Here is a 21,122-nt window from a genome sequence, read left to right as displayed (position 1 = left end):
ACCCTCACCTCATCAGGTACTGGTGTGAGGTTTCATTTTCATTTTTTCTTTTGCTCATTTCGGATGGTTGGGGTCTTTACATTGCACAGTGGGGGAGATTTACTTCGGGTCGTCTGCCTTTCCGCCTGTCTTTGGGTGGAGATTGAACACGATGGCCATGGTAATTAATATCAAGGACATATTGTGCACCAAATTGCTTTAATCTATTACTAGTTGTAGGGCTAGCTTTGTAAATGTTCATACATAGACCATCCGGTTAGGCACGAGGCTATACAAAAATCCCAGATAGTATAAACCTAAGGCACTCAATCATGTATGGCAAACACTTTGTATGCGACTGCCCATATTAAGAGCATATTCTCCATAAGAATCTCAAAACAAACACTCCTCATTGTCATCCCGAAAGTGCTTCCAAGTTTCGATTGCGCATTTGTATAAAACCCATATGGAACAAAATCCCTACCATCACGACATCTACAATAAGGAAATTTCATTTGACATCTTCTTCAATTGAATATCTTGTCTAAGGCTGATCAAACTGAGAATATCAGAAATATCCATTTTAATGCGGCTTGGACCTACATGAGCCAGGTCTTGATATAGGGAATCGGGATCTCACACTCGAAGAACAAAAGGTTGGTAAACACAACTGCGAAATAGAGCTTCGCACCCAGGATCTATGATTGAGTCTAGCATGGATACAAGCTCTAGCACAGTTTCTACAATGAGAAGGGCTACTCGAAACGCAAAAGCAATAAAAATAACTTTGTTTCTGATCTTCAGAATAGGAATGGGCATCAGAGTCCCCACATAAGGCGGGGACTCCCTCGAATGGTCACTACCTCGAGCCTAGAAATCATCGTCGGCTCCGTCCTCGGTCTTCACCTCCTTCTCTGCAGTCTCCTTGGCGGCCTCCTCGGCAGCCTTGGTGGCAGGCTTGCCGCCGCGAGTGTCGGCGGAAGAAACCTCGGTCTCGGCAGGGGAAGCGTTCTTGTCGGCAGCATTCTTAGAACCAGCGGCACGCTTGTTTGGCTCACTCTCGGTGGTGATGGCCTCATTGTCAGGAGAGTTCTCGCTTCCAGCAGAAGAGGCATTCTTGTCCTCAGCCTTCTTGGTGGGAGTGACACGCTTCTTGGGCTCCTGGTTGGCATTGTTGTCCTCAGCAGGCGAAGCTTCCTTGGTAGCAGACTTGTTGTCGGTCTTGCTGGCAGTGGCAGAACGCTTTTTCTTGGGGGCCTTTTCCTTGTTAACAGGATCAACATCAGCAGACTCATGCTTGGTGGTTTCGTTGTCAGCAACAGCAGCCTCGGCGACAGTGGCCTTCTTGGCACGGGGAGTAGGCTTGGTGTCCTTCTTGGGCTCAATATCGGCAGCACTGATTCCTTTCTGGGTAGTATTGTTGCCACGGGTTGATCTCTTCTTGGGCTCGTCCTTGGCCGCAGTATCAACGCTGGCAGCATCGCTCTTGGGCTTCTTCTTGGAATCAGTGTCGGCAGCGGTGGTTTCGTTCTGGGTAGCCTTCTTGCTGCGAGTAGATCTCTTTTTGGGCTCATCTTTGGCCACAGCTTTAGCATCAGCAGCGTCGGTCTTAGGCTCGTTCTTGGACTCAATGTTGGCAGCGGTGGTTTCGTCTTGGGTAGCCTTCTTGCTGCGAGTAGATCTCTTCTTGGGCTCATCCTTGGCCGCAGCATCAACGCCGGCAGCATCGCTCTTGGGCTTCTTCTTGGAATCAGTGTCGGCAGCGGTGGTTTGATCCTGGGTAGACTTCTTCTCGCGAGTAGATCTCTTCTTGGGCTCACCCTTGGCCGTAACATCAATGTCAGCAGCGTCGTTCTCAGGCTCCTTCGTGCTGCGAGTAGATCTCTTCTTGGGCTCATCATTGGCCACAGCTTTAACATCAGCAGCTTCGGTCTCAGGCTCCTTCTTGACGGGACGGCCACGCTTCTTCTGCTCTTTCTTTGGTTCGGCATCAGTAGCAGCAGGGGCATTCTCAGGCTCCTTCTTGGCAGGGCGACCACGCTTCTTAGCCTCCTTGGGGTCAGGATCGGCAACAGCAGCTTCAGCAATGGCAGAATCATCGTCAGTGGCCTTATTAGCACGGGTGCGCTTCTTCTTGGGCTGCTCCTCAGTCTCGGAATCAGAGCGATTACGCTTGATGCCAGCAGAAGACTCCTCAACATCCTGGATGGCAAGTCAAATTCGTGTTCCAATTGACACCGAAATAGAGAACAAAACGTACCTCCTTCTCAGCCTTGGTCTTGCGAGTCTTAGCACGCATGCCAGTCTTTCCAGGGCGGTTGAAGTCAACATCCTGATTGCTGTCAGTAAATCTCCACCATGGTCGTTGAAAAAGGATTCTCCAAAAGAAAGGATGAACTTACACCCTTCCACTCCTCATCGTCGATGTGACCCATATCGAGGGCCTTCTGAATCTTGGCCTGGAGCTCCTCGCTCAGGTCCTCGAAGCCATCAAGTTCGGAGAGATCAGAGAGATCCTGATCATCAGAAAGACTCTTCCGGACATTTTCGATCATCTTGGGCGTGAAGCAGCCCCTGAAAAAGGTCAGTCAATCCATTCAAGCATGAAAACCAGGCAAAGACAAGCATGTATACTTACCAGTGGCGCCAGGACCAGCTCTGGAAGGATTGACCCTCAATCCAGGTGCCGACACGAAGCTCACCCTTGGTGATCTTGATACGCTCACGAGAACATTCGGGGCCCTTGCAGGCAGCCCGGCCTTGGGAAGCAATTTCTGATCATGGAGTTAGTTGCGCGCAAAGCCAGTAAAAAGAAACGGAAATATGAAAGCAAGTAGGCTTACCAAAACGATAAGGCATTTTGATCAAAGCCAGAAGTGAGAACAAAGAAAGATGTATCTGCGAGATAAACGATGACGATTGAGCTAGTACCAGCACACAAGGATGCGGGCACGCAGTGAAGAAAGCAACCGAAAAATGGAATTGTTCAACGCGATCGCTGCAAAGGCAGAGAAAGGATGGGCAATAAAAGCAAGATGCGAAGATTATGAACGAAGAAAGTAAACTGGTGCAACGCGGAATATAAAGGAAACACCTGGAGCAGAGTCTTTTCGGGGGAAACCACAATCAATTGAGTTCTGTGCGAGTATGGGGAAGGATTCTTTGTTCTTTGTTAACTTCAAATGAATGAATATTGTCGTTTAAAGGTCTCAATGGCACAACTCATTGACCATGCCGTTGGAACAAAGAGATGATTTACGGGTTGGGCGTGTGATATATCCCCCTTGGAGGAAAGATCGCACTTGTGAACCAATCAGAACGGTGTTCGAGGGAGAAGCAAGCTAGTGATTGGCCGTGTGTGTTTCATTCAAGCCTTTTGAACACAATCCCGTACAGATTCTGAACAAATTGACGGAGGTCAATGGTGGAAGGGCAGTTCGTTGATTGGCTACGGTTCTGATTTTGAAGCGTTACTAGACCTGTTAGGGTCACTATAGTCATTGTCGCAAAGAAACAAAGAACCGGGGCTCTGCACATGATCTACGAGAAAGGTGAGCCCTAAGAGCACTAGAAAATTGATTAATGAATAAAATCAAAGACAGCGAGTTAAAGTATAGACTGCTAGGGACATGTGGCAGGAGTTGTGAGAATTGGCAGTGTGCGCCCATAGTAGAGTCTCTGACAGAGCTGGCTATGGTGACTGAATATTGTGGCTGCAATAGGGAACACAGAGTGAATTATCCATTGGAGGAATCGTCTGTCTAGTGTATAAGAATTCAAAAGAATAAGTAGGTAGAATGAGTGAAAGGCCCAACAAACCCCGGGCGATCTCCCACAAGCTGATACCGCTAACCCCATCCGGCTAGCGTAGTATGGCGGGTTGCAGGTTGGTAAATCTACATTGGCGCAGACTATTACGACTCGCTCTTCTCAACTGCTACAAATCCATACTCCGACCGACACTGCGCCAAATAAACAGCAGCGAGCTGCCAGCAACCCAGAAGAAAGTGCCACTACCACTTCAAACCAGAAGATACCAATTCCTGCTCGCGCAAACCCAAACCTACGCGGTCGCATAACCCCCGACCCCAAAGCACCATCTACACAATGTCCGAGCCAGGCCCCGAATCGGTGCCTACAAGCGCCGACCCGCGCAGCAAGCGACCAACAAAGCGGCGCGCTGTGACCCCGCACTCCGAGCAGGCAAACCAGATCGAGACACTCTTCAAGGATCCGAGCAAGGACCTGCAACTACCCAATGCCCTGAAACCGCGCACAGTGGCATCCCTCTCAGCACCGCCGGAGATCGTTACCAATGTGCAGGGTTCATCAGCTGGTGCTGGCTCGGGAGAATTCCACGTGTACAAGGCCAGCCGGCGACGGGAGTATGAACGACTGCGCTTGATGCAGTCTGAGGTGGATAAAGAAAAGGATACGGCGAACTGGGAAAAAGAGAGAGAGGAGGCGAAGCGGAAGGATGATGAGAAGACGGAAAAGAATCGTCGGAGGCGGGAGAAGAAGAAGAATGCTAAAGGCAAGAAGGGCGGTGGTGATCAAAAGGACACAGCTTCTACAAAGACCTCGGCTGCCCCAGGCTCAATGGTCCCTGCTACAGACAATGATGGAGTTGCTGCGGAGGGCCAGATGCCTGTGCAGGAAGTTCCGGGTATCATTATCCACGATGAGGACTAGGGGGTGCGGATTCAAATGCTGGTCGTTTGCGATACGAAGATACCCATCTGGATTTCGTTTTTTGAATCTAGGATATTCATACAGAAGAAAGACAGCCCAGAGGCAAATCGTGTAACATTATGTACGGACCTCGAGTCCAAGGATCATTTTTCTTTTTCGTCTATCAATCATTCCTCGCCGCCACCGCCGCCACCGCCGAGCTGTTGGGCGGACTTTCCGCTGCAAATGTCGTCGACGCGGAGAAGCAAGCATGCGGACTAGAGATTTATATGTTAGTTTCATGTAGTGAGTATGCAAAAACAATAGGATTCGTACCTCCACAGCGGTCTTGATGCTCTGCAGCTTGACAGCTTCGGGCTCCCAAACACCGTACTCCTTCATATCAACCAGGTTGCCGGACTCGCCGTCCAGACCCCAGGTGTTGTGTCCCTCGACGTGCTTGGCGCGGAGACGGGTGAGAACACGGATGGGGCTGGCACCGGCGTTCTGGGCCAATGTACGGGGAATGACCTCCATAGCGTCGGCAATAGCCTTGTAGGGCCATTGCTGGACACCCTCGACGGAGCGGGCAAGCTGGCTGAGCTTCACAGAGACAGCCATCTCAACGGCACCACCACCGGGAGACAGACGGGGGTGGAAAATAACGTTGCGAGCAACGGACATGGCATCCTGCAGGTTGCGCTCGACCTCGTTGAGAATATCCTTGGAGGGGCCACGCAGCAAGATTGTGCAGGCCTTCGGGGACTTGCACTTGCGCATGAATGTGAAGTACTCATCGCCAATCTTCTCAATCTCGAACAGTCCACATCCGGTACCAATATCGGATTCCTGAATATCATCGACACGGTTCACGATGGTGGCACCACTTGCACGGGCGATACGGTTGTTATCAGTCTTTCGGACACGGCGGAGAGCTGTGATGTTGGCCTTCATCAAGAAGTGCTGTGCAAGATCTAGAAAAAGATATAATGGTTAGGACACGCGGCGTATCGCCCCAGCAAAACCGATTGCTTACCAGAGACACCCTTCTCGGTGATAACAACGTCGGGCTTGAAAGCCACGACGGCCTCGCACATGTGCTTAACCTGCTCCTCCTCAATCTGGAGAATGCGGTTCCAGTCATCCTCCTTGGAGATCTCAATGTTGGTTTGGGACTCTCCCTTCTTGTACTCCAGGGGACAATCCAAAAGAAGAATGCGGGGGTTCTCGATTCTGCGACGCATCTTGGGGTGGGTGATATCCTTGTTGACCATCACACCATCAATAACCTCGGAATCCTCGATTTGACCACCGGGGACCTTCTCAATACGGGCGTAACGCTTGATGTCGACTTCCTGCTTTCCACCACCAACATCGAAAGAGACGGTCCGAACAGCGCGCAGAGCCAAGCTACACATGAGCTCTGACCACCGGGACACGAACTTGGTTCCGATTGAGGACTGGATGAGGCTGTACATGGCCTTGTCGTCGGTGATATCGACGGGTGTTGAGACGTCCTCCACGATCTGAAGGGCATCGGCGAGGGCACGCTTGAAAGCCTGGATAATGACGACGGGGTGGATGTTGCGTTCGAGCTGGGGGATGGCCTGGGCGAGCATTTCACCGGCTATCGAATATCAGTCATTGACCATCGAATCTGGCGAGATGAATCCTATCATACCTAGGATAATAACCGTTGTGGTACCATCTCCGACTTCCTCATCCTGAGTACGGCTGAGCTCGATCATGCTCTTGGCCGCGGGGTGTGACACCTCGATCTCTCGCAGAATAGCGTGGCCATCGTTGGTCAGCACAATACCACCCATAGGATCAAGCAGCATCTTCAACATGGCCTTCGGTCCGAGACATGATCGAATGATATCCGCAACACTGGTGTTTATTGAATTAGCATCGGGCAGCGGGGAGTACAGCGGAGGATCGAATAATAGCGTACGTCTTTGCGGCGGTGATGTTAGACATCTGTGCTCTCCGGCCAACCTGGCGCTCGCCGGAATTGGTGTCTAGATGACTCGTTAGCACTTAAAGGGGAGCAACTCGATGGGGGGTAACGTACTCATTACCACCACCGGAGCCTGCATATTGGCGGTTTTTTATTGTATGTTGAGCGGGAGGTAGATATAAAAGGGTCCGTATCACTTGCGAATATTAGAAAATATTGCACGAAGATGATAATCCAGGAGTTCCGACTTCAACGCTGTTCGCCCGCATTCCATCAAATTTCCAGGCGAAGTGGGAGCTCCCTCGCGCTAGCCTATATGAGGCTAGCGTGTACCCCTGACAAACCAGGCAAACATCTCCAACTTAACTACGTCGAAGCAACTCTACTTCATCTTGACACAGAATGAAGGTTGTTTCATTATTTATAAATATGGCTTCTGAAAGTGAGAATTTGGAAAATAATTTTCTTTTGGAAATTTTTCTCGAAGAGATTAGGTAGTCTACAATGAACAGAATACATGTGGATACCATGTTAAGGGGTTTAGAAACACCTATAGATGAACATGAATCGAACAAAGATGTGACATTTCTAGGTCTAGATTAGGTGTCTCAAGGACAGAATCGAAATCACATGGATCAATTGGCTTATAATTGAATTTTCCAGGGAATGGACCAACTTATTTGATCCGATATATGGCTCTTCTTCCCAAATACTATCAGGTGAACTGAAAAAGAGACACTGATAGCGCCGACTTTCTTCCAAATCAAATCCGCGATGACAAAGGAAGCATTGGAGCCATAAGAGACGTCATTCTGTAGAGAGCCTAAATGTGTAAACAGATACATGAATTCATGAAGGAGAAGAGGCCATAGTGCCCTAGGAGCCAGGTGATCGAACGTACACTGTAGCAATCTCAATGGCTTTCCAATTGATGTAATCATAAAGTATCAACTTCAATTAAGTTCCAGGAAAAATGCCCTCGCCATTCAGGACTATATAATGAATAGGCTTGGTGGGCAAATGCGTGGGGATGTAACGTTAAACACCTAAGTTGAGCGTTCTCTTTCATACACAAGCTCATGAATCTCCCAAGGAGTACCTAGTAGTGTACTATTTGTCTTTGAGAGACTTGGAAGCATTACCGAACTTCGCCTGTGCCAGTAAGTTTCTTACCATACGTGATGTACCACAGTTGCCATATACTGCATATCGCTGTGCGAAAGAGTAAAATGGGTTTCTGTCTCCTGTTTATATCGAAGACATATGTCTTCCTAATTAAGCTACAACACGTGGAGAGTGTTTTTTTTGGCAGGGCAATCTGACAACACTGAGGGTTATTGATAGTGAGAAGTACACACAGAGTTTACAAAAGTTCGGGCACAAATTAACGGGATGGGACTGTAGAGATATCAAAAAAAGATTTGAGCACCAGCGAATGCACGCTACAAGATGAGTAATTGTACACAGAGAGGAGAGACTAATTCAAAACTCGCGGCTCTCTCCAATATCACACACATCAAAGACACCAGTCTCAGGAAGATCATGCTTCTTCAATGCATCCTTGAGCTTCTTGGGAGGTTCAAGTACATCCTCCTCGGTAAGAACCCAAGTCCCCCAATGCATACCCAAGGCCTTCTTGCACTTGGTATCTTGGAAGATATGAACAGCATCACGGGGATCTGAATGGGCTGCGCTGAAAATATGACGCGGAGCATACGCTCCAATGGGGATCAAACCAAGATCGAATGGTCCTCTGAACTCACCTACCTGTTTGAAAGCAGGACAAATGGGGAAATCGTATTTGGGATCCCAATCATCCTCTCCTTCGGGTAGCTCCTCCACTGCTCTGTACCCCGAATCACTAGATTAAAAGGTTAGCAAAGAATATTGGAATGGCATGGGGTTGTGTGGGGACTTGTCATACCCAGCAAAATAAACCTTGCTACCACCAGACTCAATGGACCAGGACGCCCATAGTGTTTTGTATTTGTCGAAAGGACTGCGGGCAGTGACATGCTGACAGGGCAAACAACTGATGCGCGCTTTGATATCTGCCATGGCAGAAGCTTGCCCAACCGATTCGACCTGCAGGCTTTGTTCTTCTTTGGGTGACATTGCAATATCACGTTCATCCCACCAGTCCAACTCAGTCACATTTTGGATGCCTGAGCTGTGGAACCAAGACTTGTTGCCGAGTGGGGCGAAGAAATGACAATTGGGATGCCGTTTCGCGATCTCCGAGATTGTTGGGTAGGATAGATGATCATAATGATTGTGAGAGATAACCACCGCGTCGATAACAGGAATATCCTTGACTTGGCATGCAGGTTCAGTATAGCGCTTTGGTCCAAGAGCGTATGGCCCGCAGCATGGTCCACATCGCGCTTCAAAGACTGGATCAAATAGGACTCGGAGACCGCTTGGAAACTCGACATAGTAGCACGCATGTCCGAGCCATGTCGCCCGGAGCTTTGGGGTGTCTCGGTCGGGAAGGAATTCGGGTTTGCGAACGGTGACTGTTGGTGGAGTTGTGTCGGGCGCATTCGCTTTGCCGGTCAATCGACGAGAGCTGGAATTGGGTGCGTTAGACATTAAATTGCTTTGAGCGCGAGGCATGTGAACTTACATCAACATTTGCATGATGTCTTTAAAATCCATATCGCGAAAAGATCTACCAGACAGAAATGCTTGTTAGTCAATGCGGCGAAAGAGAGAGAACCCGACCAGTCACACAGATATACTTACTCCCACGGATTTCTGAATCCTGTTGCTGTATGATGGCTTTTCAACAGTACATCCTCTGGGCTAGGCCTAGCCGGCGAGCGCGCCACGGTCAGCGCATATAGCACTTCAGTAGTAGGTGGAGTGCTCATGTTGCGAATTGTTGGTTGTAAAGCGCGCTGGTATACAGTCCACCGAGCGAGCGGGGAACTGCGAAAAAGAGAGCGCATGGGAGGCCGAGCCTTTTAGGAGAATTAATTCCCTCCACCAAGCACGCTCATGCAGGCGTATGGGAAAGGGATGCGAGTGGAAGCAAGTTGTGTTAACCCCGATATCTCCGAAACGGGTTGTGTTGTGCCGACGGCCCAATGTGAACACCGCCCCAGGCAACTGGATTATGAGCTCCATGGATTCCGGGCGGGTGCTTGAGTACCCTCGAGGTCAATTGTCAAACTTATTGCTTCGTATCTGAGCATTGTACGATGCAGTTTGTGCTCCCATACAATCCGTCGGACAACCGTGGATACGTCAAACCGTCGGCCCGTCGTAACTCCGATATCTGCCCTGCTTATCGATCTTCCGCTGAACATTCGCGATCTTCAGAGCACTATCGATTTGGTTGGCATGGAGCCAAATGGGGTTCCTATTGCTGCGCCGTCTGCAGGTGACTTGATTCTCCAGCAGAGGACCGAGGCCCTACAGTCGGCGCAAAAAGGCGACGGAAGTCTCTTCTCGCAATTAACGAGCAATCCCTTGTTCACAGCGGTAAGAAACCCGCAATCAGCGGTTTAGTCCGGAACAAAGTACTGATCTTGAGTTCACATTAGGGTTTTGGCCTTGCAGGCTTAGGAGCAGGGTTGACCTTCGCACAGAAAGGTGTTCGACATGGGGCGGCTCTTCTGCGGCGACGGATGCTGGTAGATGTCGAGATCAGCATCAAAGATGACTCCTATCCGTGGTTCTTACACTGGATGACACTTTACCAACAATCCCAACTCAACGCAGGCAAAGCTGCAGCCAATTCCTCGGGCTATATGGACCGGTTCCTCCAAAAACTCACACCTGGCATGCGCCATCTTTCTATTCAAACGCAAAAGGTCGAACATTCGAACGGAGCAATTCACACACACTTCTCCCTGGTTCCAGGACCTGGAAAACACGTTTTGCGGTACAAAAATGCGTTTGTGTTTGTCAATCGCATGCGCGAGTCGAAGTCCCGCGATATTCAAACTGGAAAGCCATGGGAGACTATCACCCTCACCACCCTCTACTCTCAACGCCATATCTTCGAGGATCTCTTCACCGAAGCCCATGCATATGCCGCAAAGGGACACGAAGGAAAGACGACGATCTATAATAGCTGGGGAACTGAGTGGCGGCCATTTGGAAATCCGCGCCGGAAGCGTCCGTTAGAATCAGTTGTTCTCCATGAGGGAGTCAAGGAACGTGTAGTGGCAGATGTACAAGACTTCATTTCGAGTTCATCATGGTATCATGATCGTGGAATTCCCTATCGCCGAGGATATCTTCTGTATGGTCCTCCGGGTACTGGCAAAAGTTCGTTTATCCAGGCATTAGCGGGTGAGTTGGATTACGATATCGCCATTCTCAACTTGAGTGAGCGAGGCTTGACCGATGATCGGTTGAATCACCTACTCACAATTGTTCCCAATCGAACTCTTGTTCTGTTGGAGGATGTGGATGCCGCATTCTCAAACCGACGTGAACAAAGCGATGCAGATGGCTACCGTGGGGCCAATGTGACGTTCTCGGGATTGCTCAATGCCCTAGATGGTGTTGCTAGTGCAGAGGAACGCATCATTTTCCTTACCACCAATCACGTTGAGCGACTTGATGAGGCGTTGGTCCGTCCCGGACGTGTTGACATGACTGTCCGTTTAGGAGAAGTGACCCGCTATCAGGTCAGCTGCCTATGGGATCGATTCTATGCGGAGATTGATACCAACGGGGTTCATCGCAACCTGTTCTTGGATCGCCTTCAGGAGCTGGGCTTGATCGAGGACGAATCTGGTCACAAAGCCGATCGCTCTATGAACACGAGCGCCGCTGCCCTCCAAGGCCTGTTCTTGTACAATAAGGGTAACATGGAGGGTGCGATCGCCATGGCCGAAAGCCTTAGGTACACAGTGCACACTGAGGCATTGGGTCAAGAGCACGGGAAGAACGAGTAAATGTACACTATTATGTAAATAAGATCAACCAAATATATAGACCATCTGGACTTCCACCAGGCCTTTTTGCGACACAAGAATGGGGAAATAGGCTTATGCTACAAAATCAAGGCGCCGCGACCACTGGGTGCAAATCTCGGGGTTTGAGATCGGATGGCCCACCTTAAAGCATTATTTCTCTCACTGATGATTGACCAACTAAATATTGAGACAAAAAAGGTATTTAGATGCAGTTCATCGCCCCTCCATTCCCCTCCATTTTCACCCCGCATCCCCCAAACCCACATCATGGTTTACACAATTGTCGTCCGTACGTGATGCCTCTCTGATACGCGGCCTCCGCGCTAACAATACTAGATCTCCGTGCCAAGTCAGATGAAGAGTCTATCTCCAAGCTGAAGGCAAAACTTGTTGAGGCTTCTAACGTCTACTCAAATGACAAAGAGACCCTTTCATGGTTCGTGATGCAGTCCGTCTTCGACAAACAGGACTTCACCATTGTCGAGCGTTACGCCCAGGAATCGTCGCAGGCGTACCATCTTAACAACCCTTACTGGAAGACCTTTGACCCCCACGTGATTCCTCTGTTGGAGAAGGATATGGACATGCACCGATTGGAAGAGTTGGAGGGTTCTACCATGTAATCGATTGTACATAGAGGGAGATGTACACACATGATCATAAGCATGTTTCGCATCTCTTGATGTTCTACGGAGTGTGAAATAATTCTTTACCCAGCTGGATGATCATCACCAATCTCAATATCAGGAGCAAACGTAGAAATAGCCAAGAGCCCTGACCGTATCATCCAAGAACCCTTGTCAAGCGCCTTTATAAAGTCTATTCAATACGAGGGCACACAATGGCCCATTTGGAAATCATCATTCGCCTCGTTTTTGCTTAAATCCCCCCAGAGCTCCGTATTCAGTCGCACAAAACAACCGCTATGAGCAACATCCGGACCCGACAAACTGTGCAGAAACCAGGATCAAATGAGCTTACTCCCCGACTTACGAAGACAACCAGCCAATCTGATTCCAAGATGGTGATAAATATAGACTCTCTGGGGTCGCAGCACCAATCATCTAGTGGCGTTGAAGCGCCGCTACTGCAGTGTGAAGTGCCTATCCCAGGACGGGGACCAATCACACCCGCAATCGGTTAAGCGCCCACCGTATAAGCAGGGTAGTCACACATCTCGACAAGCCATGTACTCTGCTTGGTCCTGTCCGGCTGGGCATTCCTTTCACTGAAAATGGGGTATATCTCAGTGAGGACCCCCTGCGTTCGTGCTCTGCGGCTTGTTCATACCATACTCTATCTATACGGGTGACAGGATGAGCCAATTTCAATTGTTCCCACCACCTTCGCCCGAGGTCAAGAGGTCTAACAATCCATTTCGCAAAGCTGGGAAGAAGCCAGTACCTGCAACCGATCCAGTCTCTCCAATTCCTCTCGAGGAGATCAAGGATCCCGGCAAGACCGAATCCGTGTTACTTCAGATCATCGAAGATACTCAGGATTTTCCACCACCACCACAGCGAGATGTTTCAAGGGCTAAGTCTCCGCCGTTTGGGGCCAGTAGATCCCGTGATACGAGATCCCCTCAGCCTATGCATACCGAGAACCGTCAGGCCAAGAGAACACACCAGGCTTTGCCTTCACACGCCAGTCAAAGCAGCAGCAGTAGTAGCAGCAATCATACTACATCGTCAACTGTTTCGCCGCAGTCATCGCAGTCATCCACCTCCCCAATCCCAATGAGATCAATGTTTCCTCAATTGGATCCGAAACTGCCGTTCAATCAGCAGGTGTATCAGTCACAGATTCCAGATGTCCCACGGCCCGTGAAGGCTGCTCGTCGAAAGCCTCCTAGGCTTACGCTGTCAACAAATTCCGAGATTGATCATGTTCTCGGTCCGAAGACTGTACCTGCAAGCGTGCTCAACTTCCCGACTTGTGGTCTGGAGTCCGAAGAGGTTAAATACTCATCTGTCGAGGATCTGAAGATGTTATGGGAAACGGCCAACGGCCAAAGACCACAAGATCTCGTTGGAACATTAAATCTTCGCATGATCAAGTGAGTGGTCCTCTTTTTACTTTCATATCTTGCCAAATATATTTTTGTACTAACATCACACAAGAGCTGGGCCAGCTACATTTACCTTCGGAAACTCGCAAAATCCATTCTATACACTGCAAACATATTCCACCAATGAACTAGCTTTGAGCAGATGCGAACCCTCCAAACCAAACCATGATGTACCCATCATGATGATGAGCCTTGAAGAGCGCATCCGCCGCGAACATCCCCATGACGGCCTTGTCACGCTACTATTCTCCAGACTAGCAGCCATGTTAGCAATTGATCAAGCGGGGGAGCTCAGCAAACGACACCATCTATCTCCCGCCGAGTCAGCAGAGGTAGAAACAGACGCTCTCAAGCGCGCCGCAGCACAAGAATCCTGCCGGCTCTCCTGGAACCATCACCAACGTCTCTACGAGCTAAGACACCCCTATCTCTCGAGACACAACCCACCCGCTCTGGTCGGCGCCGCAGGAATCCCACTATCACCTGTGCGATCTCAGTCTTCAGGAATGGTTCACATTACAGTATCTGAACCCTCTGGTGATGCCTCCCCACGCCAACCGCCAACAATCATCGTCACCGGCCCGGTCTCCTCCACTGCAATGGAAGCCGCTCAACAAGCTGCCAATCCACGCACTTCCACACTCCCAGTCACAGATCTTGACGAGCCACTCGCGTCGCTGGACTTCGGTACTAAGACTTTGTCTATCTCCCCTGCAGCTGTTATCGCAACAATCCCTTCTCTGTACGCCATCGACTCTCTCATCGCGGCGATTCTGGCAGTCGCCGTTTCAGACGAAGCCACCAACCCCATTCTCGCAGATATGGTCCTCGGATCACCGAATTCATCCAGGTCAACGGGATCCCAGAACCCAGGCCCTTACTCAATGCCCGTGTTCCAGGGCAAATTAGTTACCACCATCGCCGAGCGTGAAGATGCAGAAGAGAGCATGCACCTAGCAGCCCAGATCAAATCTGCACAAGAGAAATCCAAAGAATCTTCGGAAAAGAAAAGTATTTTCAAATTCTGGAACAAATCATCTTCCACACCGCAGGCCGGTAGTCGAAATTCGAAGAAGAATAAAAACCAGCCCATTGTTGAGGAATTCGATTTAGAGAAATACGGTCGATATGGAAATGATTCTTCGTATAAGGACAAGAATCTGCCTGGAGCTACTCGTGGTATTCTGCGGATACTGTTCTTCGGCTTGGAGTTGGTTGTGAAGGGATTGACGTTGATTGTCAAGATCTTGGCTTGGCTGTTGGTTAAAGCGACCCGATGTGTTACGAGTGAGAAGTTCTGAGCTGGGCTTTGAACGTTGAGATTTCATGTCTGATGGGCTTTGGGGGTTCTTTATTAATGTGCCCAGGACTTCTGTTTTTCATTGGATATTATGGGAGCGAGTGGGCTAGGTCTTTGGATTGTTAGTTATACCCAATTTGATAGTTTGCGGTGATGATTATGGATATAGAAACGAAGTAACTGAGATTGCTCACTGGAAATACTGTCAGGTAAATTATGGGCGTATACCTTATTATGTTTCATAGCGAACATCAAGTCACCCGTCTGAATATATATCACAAAATTCATTGATCAAATCATGCCTAGGGATATTTCCCGCAGAATTCCATTATGTAGGAAGTAGTTAGGCAGTATCATATCCCTGCAGATGTTGCAATCCAAATGATAGGTCCATACATCCTCCCTGAGTGCCTGTTTATCATTCCATAACGAACTTGTTTCAAGTACATCGCCGCTGTGAAATTGACAGTGACATTGCTCGGCGATCTGACATGTTTCAGTACAAAAATAGAAGTGAAATTCATAATTTCATGTGTCTGGGCGAGTGCAATCCATTATTATATAGTGAACCTCGATCATCACGTGTACATATCATAACCCTAACCCATGGTTGGTTCCTATCACTTGCCCTTTGATCAAATCTCTATGTCTCTCGAATTTATGCGAAGATACTGGATGAAAAGAGCCACAATCAGACCCTTCAATCTTGAGATCCACATTCCTCGGAGTATTAGAGACCTAGGGATAACGAAGGAAGCACTATCGGGATACGGCAACTGGCACATTCCTCCATTCCAGTGCAATCCACGGGGGAAACAAGCGGACGTGCGGATCAGAGGAGTCAGACCAAAAATCTCACTGGAAGCTTGTCTCCCACCCCAGCACCGTCTCCATATCGAATATGCATCCACCAGAGAATTCCTGAACGTCATAACCTGCCATTTACAACAATGAAGGCACCAAGGGATGTGATATCAAACCAATTGTTTACATTAGTAAATAGCCAACAGTAGTATATAAACCACGAAGTATCTGGCTCTATTCTCCATACTAGACCTAAAATCCAAGTATCAAATCTTCACCAAATCCACATCCAACCACCCAAAATGCGCGCCTTCATCACCATCTCAGTCCTCATCACCGGTGCCCTATCCCAATCAGTCCAAGACTACCTGAACTGCGCCGTAAGACCCAACCCTTCCCCCTCACACACTGAAACCCAACTAACAACCCCCCAGAGCTCCGCCCTGGCCAACGCCGACGTCTCCAAATTCAGCGACTGCACCGACAAACCCGCCCACGCCTGCGTTTGCAAAAACAAAGAAGCAATCTCAAACCTCAGCACAGGCGTCGCATCCGCCTGTGCGGGCATCGACCTCGCCGCCCTAACATCGTCCCTCTGCCACGGCTCTCACGCCGCCCCTGCCGCCCCTGCCGCCCCCGTCCCCGACGCCCCCGCCCCCGCCCCCGCCCGCCACGCCAGCATGCCCATGCAGCCCGCCAAGCGCGACCATTCCAACGAGGATGGGACCCAGGTCATATACGTAACCGAGACGCGCAACGACTGCAGCTGCAAGAGCACGCCAATAGCCGAGTCGCCCGCGCATGTATCGCAGATTCCGGTCGATGTGCCGGTGAGCAGTATGGGACCGATGGTGACGGGTGCGGCGCCGAATCACTCACACGGTGTGCTTGGTCGGCCGTCGTCGGTGATCTTTGGGCCGCAGGCTTCGGCGGCGACGCCGTCGCCTTCGGGGGTTGATCCGAGTCGGTTTTCGTCGTTTGAGGGGGCTGCAGCGCCGGGAGTTGCGGTGAATGGGGGTGTTGTTGTTGGGGTTGCGGCTGTTATCGGATTCATGGCTGCTTTGTAAGGGGATTTTGTGTGGGAGTGGTCGATTGTGAGAATTGTCTGGGTTTGGGTTTTGATGTCTATATTTGATGATGCTTTTGGAGAGATCTTTTGGGTCTGTAGATTGAACTGGTAATGAGGAATGAAACATGCCTGGTGCTATTATTCATAAATTATCTTCAATTAATTAACATGCGGATTTGTCCGTCGTTCGTATGGGCGTGACAAAGAAAGAATTAGAAGCGAGGATACTCTCCTGCCTATGGATATCAAGGTTGCGTTCCCAACCGAGATTTACATTTCGTCAGAGGAGATCTGGTAAGATCATGCGTGGATTGCCTGCTGAATCCGAGGGTAAAGCGAGACGAGCTTGTAGTAGAGGTCCGGGTGGTCGTTGACCAGGACCTGAGGATCCCAACCAATAGCCACGAAAATGGTCTCCACGCCACTGCTGATCGGGGTCATGAAGACCTGGCAAACCTGTAGACCAATCAAGAAAGAGAAAGCCATAATGACAGCCGTGAAGTTACCATCCCGATTGTACTCTGGGTTGGTGAACTGCAGATAGAGATAAGCCAGCAGAGCGCAGACATACGCGACAAAAGTCGAGCCCATAGTCAACACTGGTCCCATCAGACAGTCTTGAACAAGCGCATCAACGCCCCGGTCGCGCATCATCGTCCAGGTATCCTTGGCAGCAGGAATATAAGCCTTTCCATACAAAGCGATGTGGCAGAAAGCGTAGCGGTTGAAAAGGGTCACGAGCCAGTCCAGCAGTGAGATGAAACATCCCAGAATGCAAAAGAAGATGCTGCCGATGAGATTACCCTCGGCGGCCTCCTGTCGCTGCGCGATCGAGCATGCCTGGCGCAGCATGTTGATAAATGCGATAATCAGACTGCCAAAGCTGATACTGCCGAAGGAGTAGGTTGTCGCACGACGGAACGCACCTCGAGTCGACCCCTTAGGCATGCCACTGGGAGACTTGCTCCAGAAGTACCATGCGCCGTACACACCTGCAATGGTCGTGTGTATGGTATTTTTGATCCACTCGCTGAGCCAATACATGGCGAAGGTGACGTAGACGACGAGTCCGATGACCTTTGCTCTGCTACAGCCACCGTCCCGGCAGGACGGGTTGACGCCAGTGGAATCAGGTTCGTAGGCAACATAGACTGAGACAAGAGTGACAGAGAACCAAGCGGCGAAAGCGACTGTGACGATTCCGCCCAGCGCGCTGACCAGGAAAACGTGTCCGTAACCACGGGCTACGTCCATAGCAGTTTGCAGCATAAAGGCAGTGAAAGGAATGCGGGGGATCCAACTGATAAAACAGATGATCGCGAAGACACCAAACACAAGGAACACGATGCCGCCTCCATATTGCCCCCGCGCGATGTAGTAAATGCCCGTTGCGAGCGCGAAAACGATGTTGAGGATACCGGTCGCCCAGATGAAAGCTTTGGTGAAGTATCTTGCGCCCATGAAATAGAGCCCCGAAAATACCAGCGCGACAACCAGGACGAAGATAAATAGGACCAGGGTATTGGTATTCAGCGAGAAATCGTTTGCCGAGTCGTAAATGCCTCCTCCGCTGAAGCCTTTGTTGGTAGCATACTTGTGGATGGTAAGTCCAGACACTGCAGCGTATCCGAGGAACACTGCGATCAACTATACAGGGGGTTAGCTCTGGGAAATTTTGTTAGTGCGACTGCGATCGACTAACCAAGAGACCGGCCCACAAATCGTTCCACTTGGGCTTCTCGATCTTGAACGCCTGGTCAAAGTTGTACCCGGAGTCCGGGACATTCTGCTGATATTGTGGCGGTGGTTTGGGCTCTGCTGGTTGCTGATAATTTGGCTGTTGGTAGTTAGGCTGCTGGTAGTTTGGCTGCGGATATGGTGCAGGCTGGTTATTGGATTGCTGGTAGCCGTTCTGTTGGTAGCCATAGTTGGGCTCGGGCGGACCCTGGGCGAGGCCCTCGTTGTAATAACTGGAGGCCTGTCCACTCATATTTGCATAGTGTTCTGGTCAGAGAAGAGGAGGAGGGGAAGAAAGAAAAAGGGAGAAAAATGTGCCGGATTGGACTGGTGACGCCATGGACTGCCCTCTCAGCCCTGTACAGATCGCCGATCGCCCTTCCAAGACTGCACTTGGAACTAAACAGCACTAAACGGCACTAGTTGCACGCTAGTAAGTCCAAACCGAAATTATTCTCTTTTTTTCTTCCTTTCTAGCTGTATTAGGCTCGTCCGTAACATCTCCTGACCAATGGGTCGAGCTCTTTGACACATTGAGCTCGCAACAATACCTGCACAATATACGCCGTACAAAGGTTTCACCCAGACTCCAAGAACGAGGCAGGAATATCCGAGCAGTCTTTGTCCAGCTTGGCACATGCCTGTACGGAGTACGGAGTACTCCGTACACGATAGGAGGTGGCAATTTGCCTCGGGCCTATTAAACATGGGCTTAAAAATGTCCGAGAAGCTCTCCTACTCCTCTCGTCTTCATATTCACTAGCGATTTCGGGATTCTATGCCGAGGCACTCTTCTCCCGGTCGAACATTCACAGGACCTTTTACAATTAGCCATAAATCGGGGTCATCTTGAGGCGTATCTACGGGAGGGACGGGAGGGTGAAGTATTCGGCAGGAGACTTAGGGTTCAGGAACCTGGCACCAGGTACAGGTCCACCGTCTCCACCTCATCGACGTTCATGAAGAGCACAACATTGCCATTCCATTCAAATAAGTACCTAGGCACAAAATCAATTGCATACCGATCTCCTCCAAACCACCTCTATGAAGTATCTTCCCTAATTATTCCAGTGCACAGTACTCCAGATTTCTGTGTCTTGTGCTGTAAGATCTACTTGCTGGGCCGCAAGGGGTAACTGCAGCATGCGCAGATCCCCCACCTTCTGCGTAAAAGAATATCAATTCTGCCTTGAGAATCTCGCTCATTGGGATAAATAGCCCCATCTTCCAATAAGTCTCTCACAATCGGCTCGTCGCGGCCACTAATCGCGTGCAGAAGCGGGATTTGCCTCCCGTGCCCATTCGGGATACCAACGTGGGGTTGTGGGGGAAGCATCCCATGGGAGGAAATTATAGATATGGTGTTGTGCGGCTTTCTTTGAATTGAGATCAATCACAGCAGTATTGAAACCCTGCTCAGAGTTGAAGGGGCCTGAAAAGGAAAGTTATTAGCCTAGGTAGAGTCGTATGCAGAGGTATCTAATTTGTACCTTTATTGTCAGAAGTTGGGAGACTGCGATCCGTAAGAGAGTCATGATTTATAGAGCCGATATATCCCTCATCATTCAAGCCATGCATCTCCTCGACATCGGTCTTGAGTTGTTTTGAAATGTCGGATTTGCTGGGGAGATCAGGAGTGTCCCAGGCTGCATGGAATGAGACTCATGAAGATGTAAGTATCGTAAAAGCTGCCGTAATCGCTGTAGTCACGATTAATGAGACCGCATGTATAAGAGGCGAACACCTTGGGCACAGGAATCGCTGTATGTTGTGCTACATACATCATGTTTTGGGCTTCGATGAAGTTGATATGACCACCAAACTGGACACAATCCTGGGGGATAATTTTACGATAGAGACCCCAAACCAGAAGGCCAGGTTGCTTCTATGCTCCCAGGCCTTATTGATCCCATCCGGGAACTGAGTACTCCGCAGTGCACATCCAATTGAGGCTCGGAACCTGGATGCCGAATCTCGCTCCACAACGGAGCCCATGCCATGTTTCTAGTGTGATAGTTATACCTAGACACTCTGAGTGGCTACAGGAGATCCAGATCCAGCATTCGAAAAGCCCGAGATGAGAGGTTTCGAAGAGGAATTCCTGCGAAGGTGTATAGTCCTCAGGGATCGGTTTCAGTTCAAATCAAATTTGCTGTTTGGATATGCCTGTGTTGGGACTGCTATTGACCCTGCCCAGAGGTCGTCACTATATTTCAGATTATAGTTCGTGGTGGAAACTATTCCTACAGTATCAATATTGAGAAGGGAAGAGCATATCTAGGGAAAGACTAGAAAATATTCCAAGGCTAATGCGGCCGAGTAGATGAAAGCTTCGTTTTGACTACGTTCAAGATTGGACCCAGGCACCTTAATCAGACCCCTGTTAAAGTCTCATGCAAATTCAGGTATGCTAGTTTTCAGCCAGATTAGGCTCATGCGTATTTAGCAGATCCAATTTCAATCGAAACCGACCCTGAGGAGTCAGGACTACCTAACACACCTTCGCAGGCTCCGACGAATCATTCGCCTGGCTCCGGTATTGTCATTTTACTGCGCCGATACTGAAATTGCTTCAAGTTTGAGATCTGCCAAGTCGG

At 49.6% G+C, this 21,122-nt stretch overlaps 10 protein-coding genes across 10 annotated transcripts; 5 read left to right on the top strand and 5 right to left on the bottom strand.

Annotated features, from left to right (window-relative positions):
• Positions 1-849: 849 nt before the first annotated feature.
• N7457_000293 (PARP-type zinc finger-containing protein) lies at positions 850-2,838 on the bottom strand (the record flags this gene model as incomplete). Its single annotated transcript, XM_057171361.1, has 5 exons — positions 850-2,181; positions 2,240-2,311; positions 2,382-2,553; positions 2,618-2,753; positions 2,823-2,838. The coding sequence occupies 5 exons, from the start codon at positions 2,836-2,838 to the stop codon at positions 850-852; spliced, it is 1,728 nt and encodes a 575-aa protein (XP_057035264.1).
• Positions 2,839-4,086: 1,248 nt separating this feature from the next.
• Positions 4,087-4,671, top strand: N7457_000292 (uncharacterized protein; the record flags this gene model as incomplete). Its single annotated transcript, XM_057171360.1, has 1 exon — positions 4,087-4,671. The coding sequence occupies one exon, from the start codon at positions 4,087-4,089 to the stop codon at positions 4,669-4,671; it is 585 nt and encodes a 194-aa protein (XP_057035263.1).
• Positions 4,672-4,838: 167 nt separating this feature from the next.
• On the bottom strand, positions 4,839-6,749 carry N7457_000291 (chaperonin-containing T-complex subunit CCT3; the record flags this gene model as incomplete). The annotated part of the gene is made up of 6 exons (XM_057171359.1): positions 4,839-4,928; positions 4,987-5,624; positions 5,687-6,277; positions 6,332-6,540; positions 6,605-6,671; positions 6,725-6,749. 6 exons carry the CDS (start codon positions 6,747-6,749, stop codon positions 4,839-4,841), a joined length of 1,620 nt encoding a protein of 539 aa, XP_057035262.1.
• Positions 6,750-8,092: 1,343 nt separating this feature from the next.
• N7457_000290 (uncharacterized protein) lies at positions 8,093-9,561 on the bottom strand (the record flags this gene model as incomplete). The annotated part of the gene is made up of 4 exons (XM_057171358.1): positions 8,093-8,471; positions 8,535-9,179; positions 9,237-9,281; positions 9,356-9,561. The coding sequence occupies 4 exons, from the start codon at positions 9,559-9,561 to the stop codon at positions 8,093-8,095; spliced, it is 1,275 nt and encodes a 424-aa protein (XP_057035261.1).
• A 394-nt stretch (positions 9,562-9,955) lies between these two features.
• N7457_000289 (bifunctional AAA family ATPase chaperone/translocase BCS1) lies at positions 9,956-11,523 on the top strand (the record flags this gene model as incomplete). Its single annotated transcript, XM_057171357.1, has 2 exons — positions 9,956-10,096; positions 10,159-11,523. The coding sequence occupies 2 exons, from the start codon at positions 9,956-9,958 to the stop codon at positions 11,521-11,523; spliced, it is 1,506 nt and encodes a 501-aa protein (XP_057035260.1).
• Positions 11,524-11,811: 288 nt separating this feature from the next.
• On the top strand, positions 11,812-12,167 carry N7457_000288 (putative quinol monooxygenase; the record flags this gene model as incomplete). The annotated part of the gene is made up of 2 exons (XM_057171356.1): positions 11,812-11,833; positions 11,881-12,167. The coding sequence occupies 2 exons, from the start codon at positions 11,812-11,814 to the stop codon at positions 12,165-12,167; spliced, it is 309 nt and encodes a 102-aa protein (XP_057035259.1).
• A 693-nt stretch (positions 12,168-12,860) lies between these two features.
• Positions 12,861-14,916, top strand: N7457_000287 (uncharacterized protein; the record flags this gene model as incomplete). Its single annotated transcript, XM_057171355.1, has 2 exons — positions 12,861-13,603; positions 13,668-14,916. The coding sequence occupies 2 exons, from the start codon at positions 12,861-12,863 to the stop codon at positions 14,914-14,916; spliced, it is 1,992 nt and encodes a 663-aa protein (XP_057035258.1).
• A 1,105-nt stretch (positions 14,917-16,021) lies between these two features.
• Positions 16,022-16,786, top strand: N7457_000286 (uncharacterized protein; the record flags this gene model as incomplete). Its single annotated transcript, XM_057171354.1, has 2 exons — positions 16,022-16,099; positions 16,154-16,786. 2 exons carry the CDS (start codon positions 16,022-16,024, stop codon positions 16,784-16,786), a joined length of 711 nt encoding a protein of 236 aa, XP_057035257.1.
• Positions 16,787-17,088: 302 nt separating this feature from the next.
• On the bottom strand, positions 17,089-18,778 carry N7457_000285 (choline transporter-like family protein; the record flags this gene model as incomplete). Its single annotated transcript, XM_057171353.1, has 2 exons — positions 17,089-18,435; positions 18,491-18,778. The coding sequence occupies 2 exons, from the start codon at positions 18,776-18,778 to the stop codon at positions 17,089-17,091; spliced, it is 1,635 nt and encodes a 544-aa protein (XP_057035256.1).
• A 1,009-nt stretch (positions 18,779-19,787) lies between these two features.
• N7457_000284 (uncharacterized protein) lies at positions 19,788-20,520 on the bottom strand (the record flags this gene model as incomplete). Its single annotated transcript, XM_057171352.1, is given in 4 exon segments — positions 19,788-19,957; positions 20,016-20,171; positions 20,188-20,359; positions 20,377-20,520. 4 exon segments carry the CDS (start codon positions 20,518-20,520, stop codon positions 19,788-19,790), a joined length of 642 nt encoding a protein of 213 aa, XP_057035255.1.
• Positions 20,521-21,122: the final 602 nt, after the last annotated feature.

The sequence above is a fragment of the Penicillium paradoxum genome (assembly GCF_028828445.1).
Source record: "Penicillium paradoxum strain IBT 22861 chromosome Unknown utg000002l_segment0_segment0, whole genome shotgun sequence".
In the NCBI taxonomy this organism is placed as follows: Eukaryota; Fungi; Ascomycota; class Eurotiomycetes; order Eurotiales; family Aspergillaceae; genus Penicillium; species Penicillium paradoxum.
This window is presented reverse-complemented; position numbering and strand designations above follow the sequence as displayed.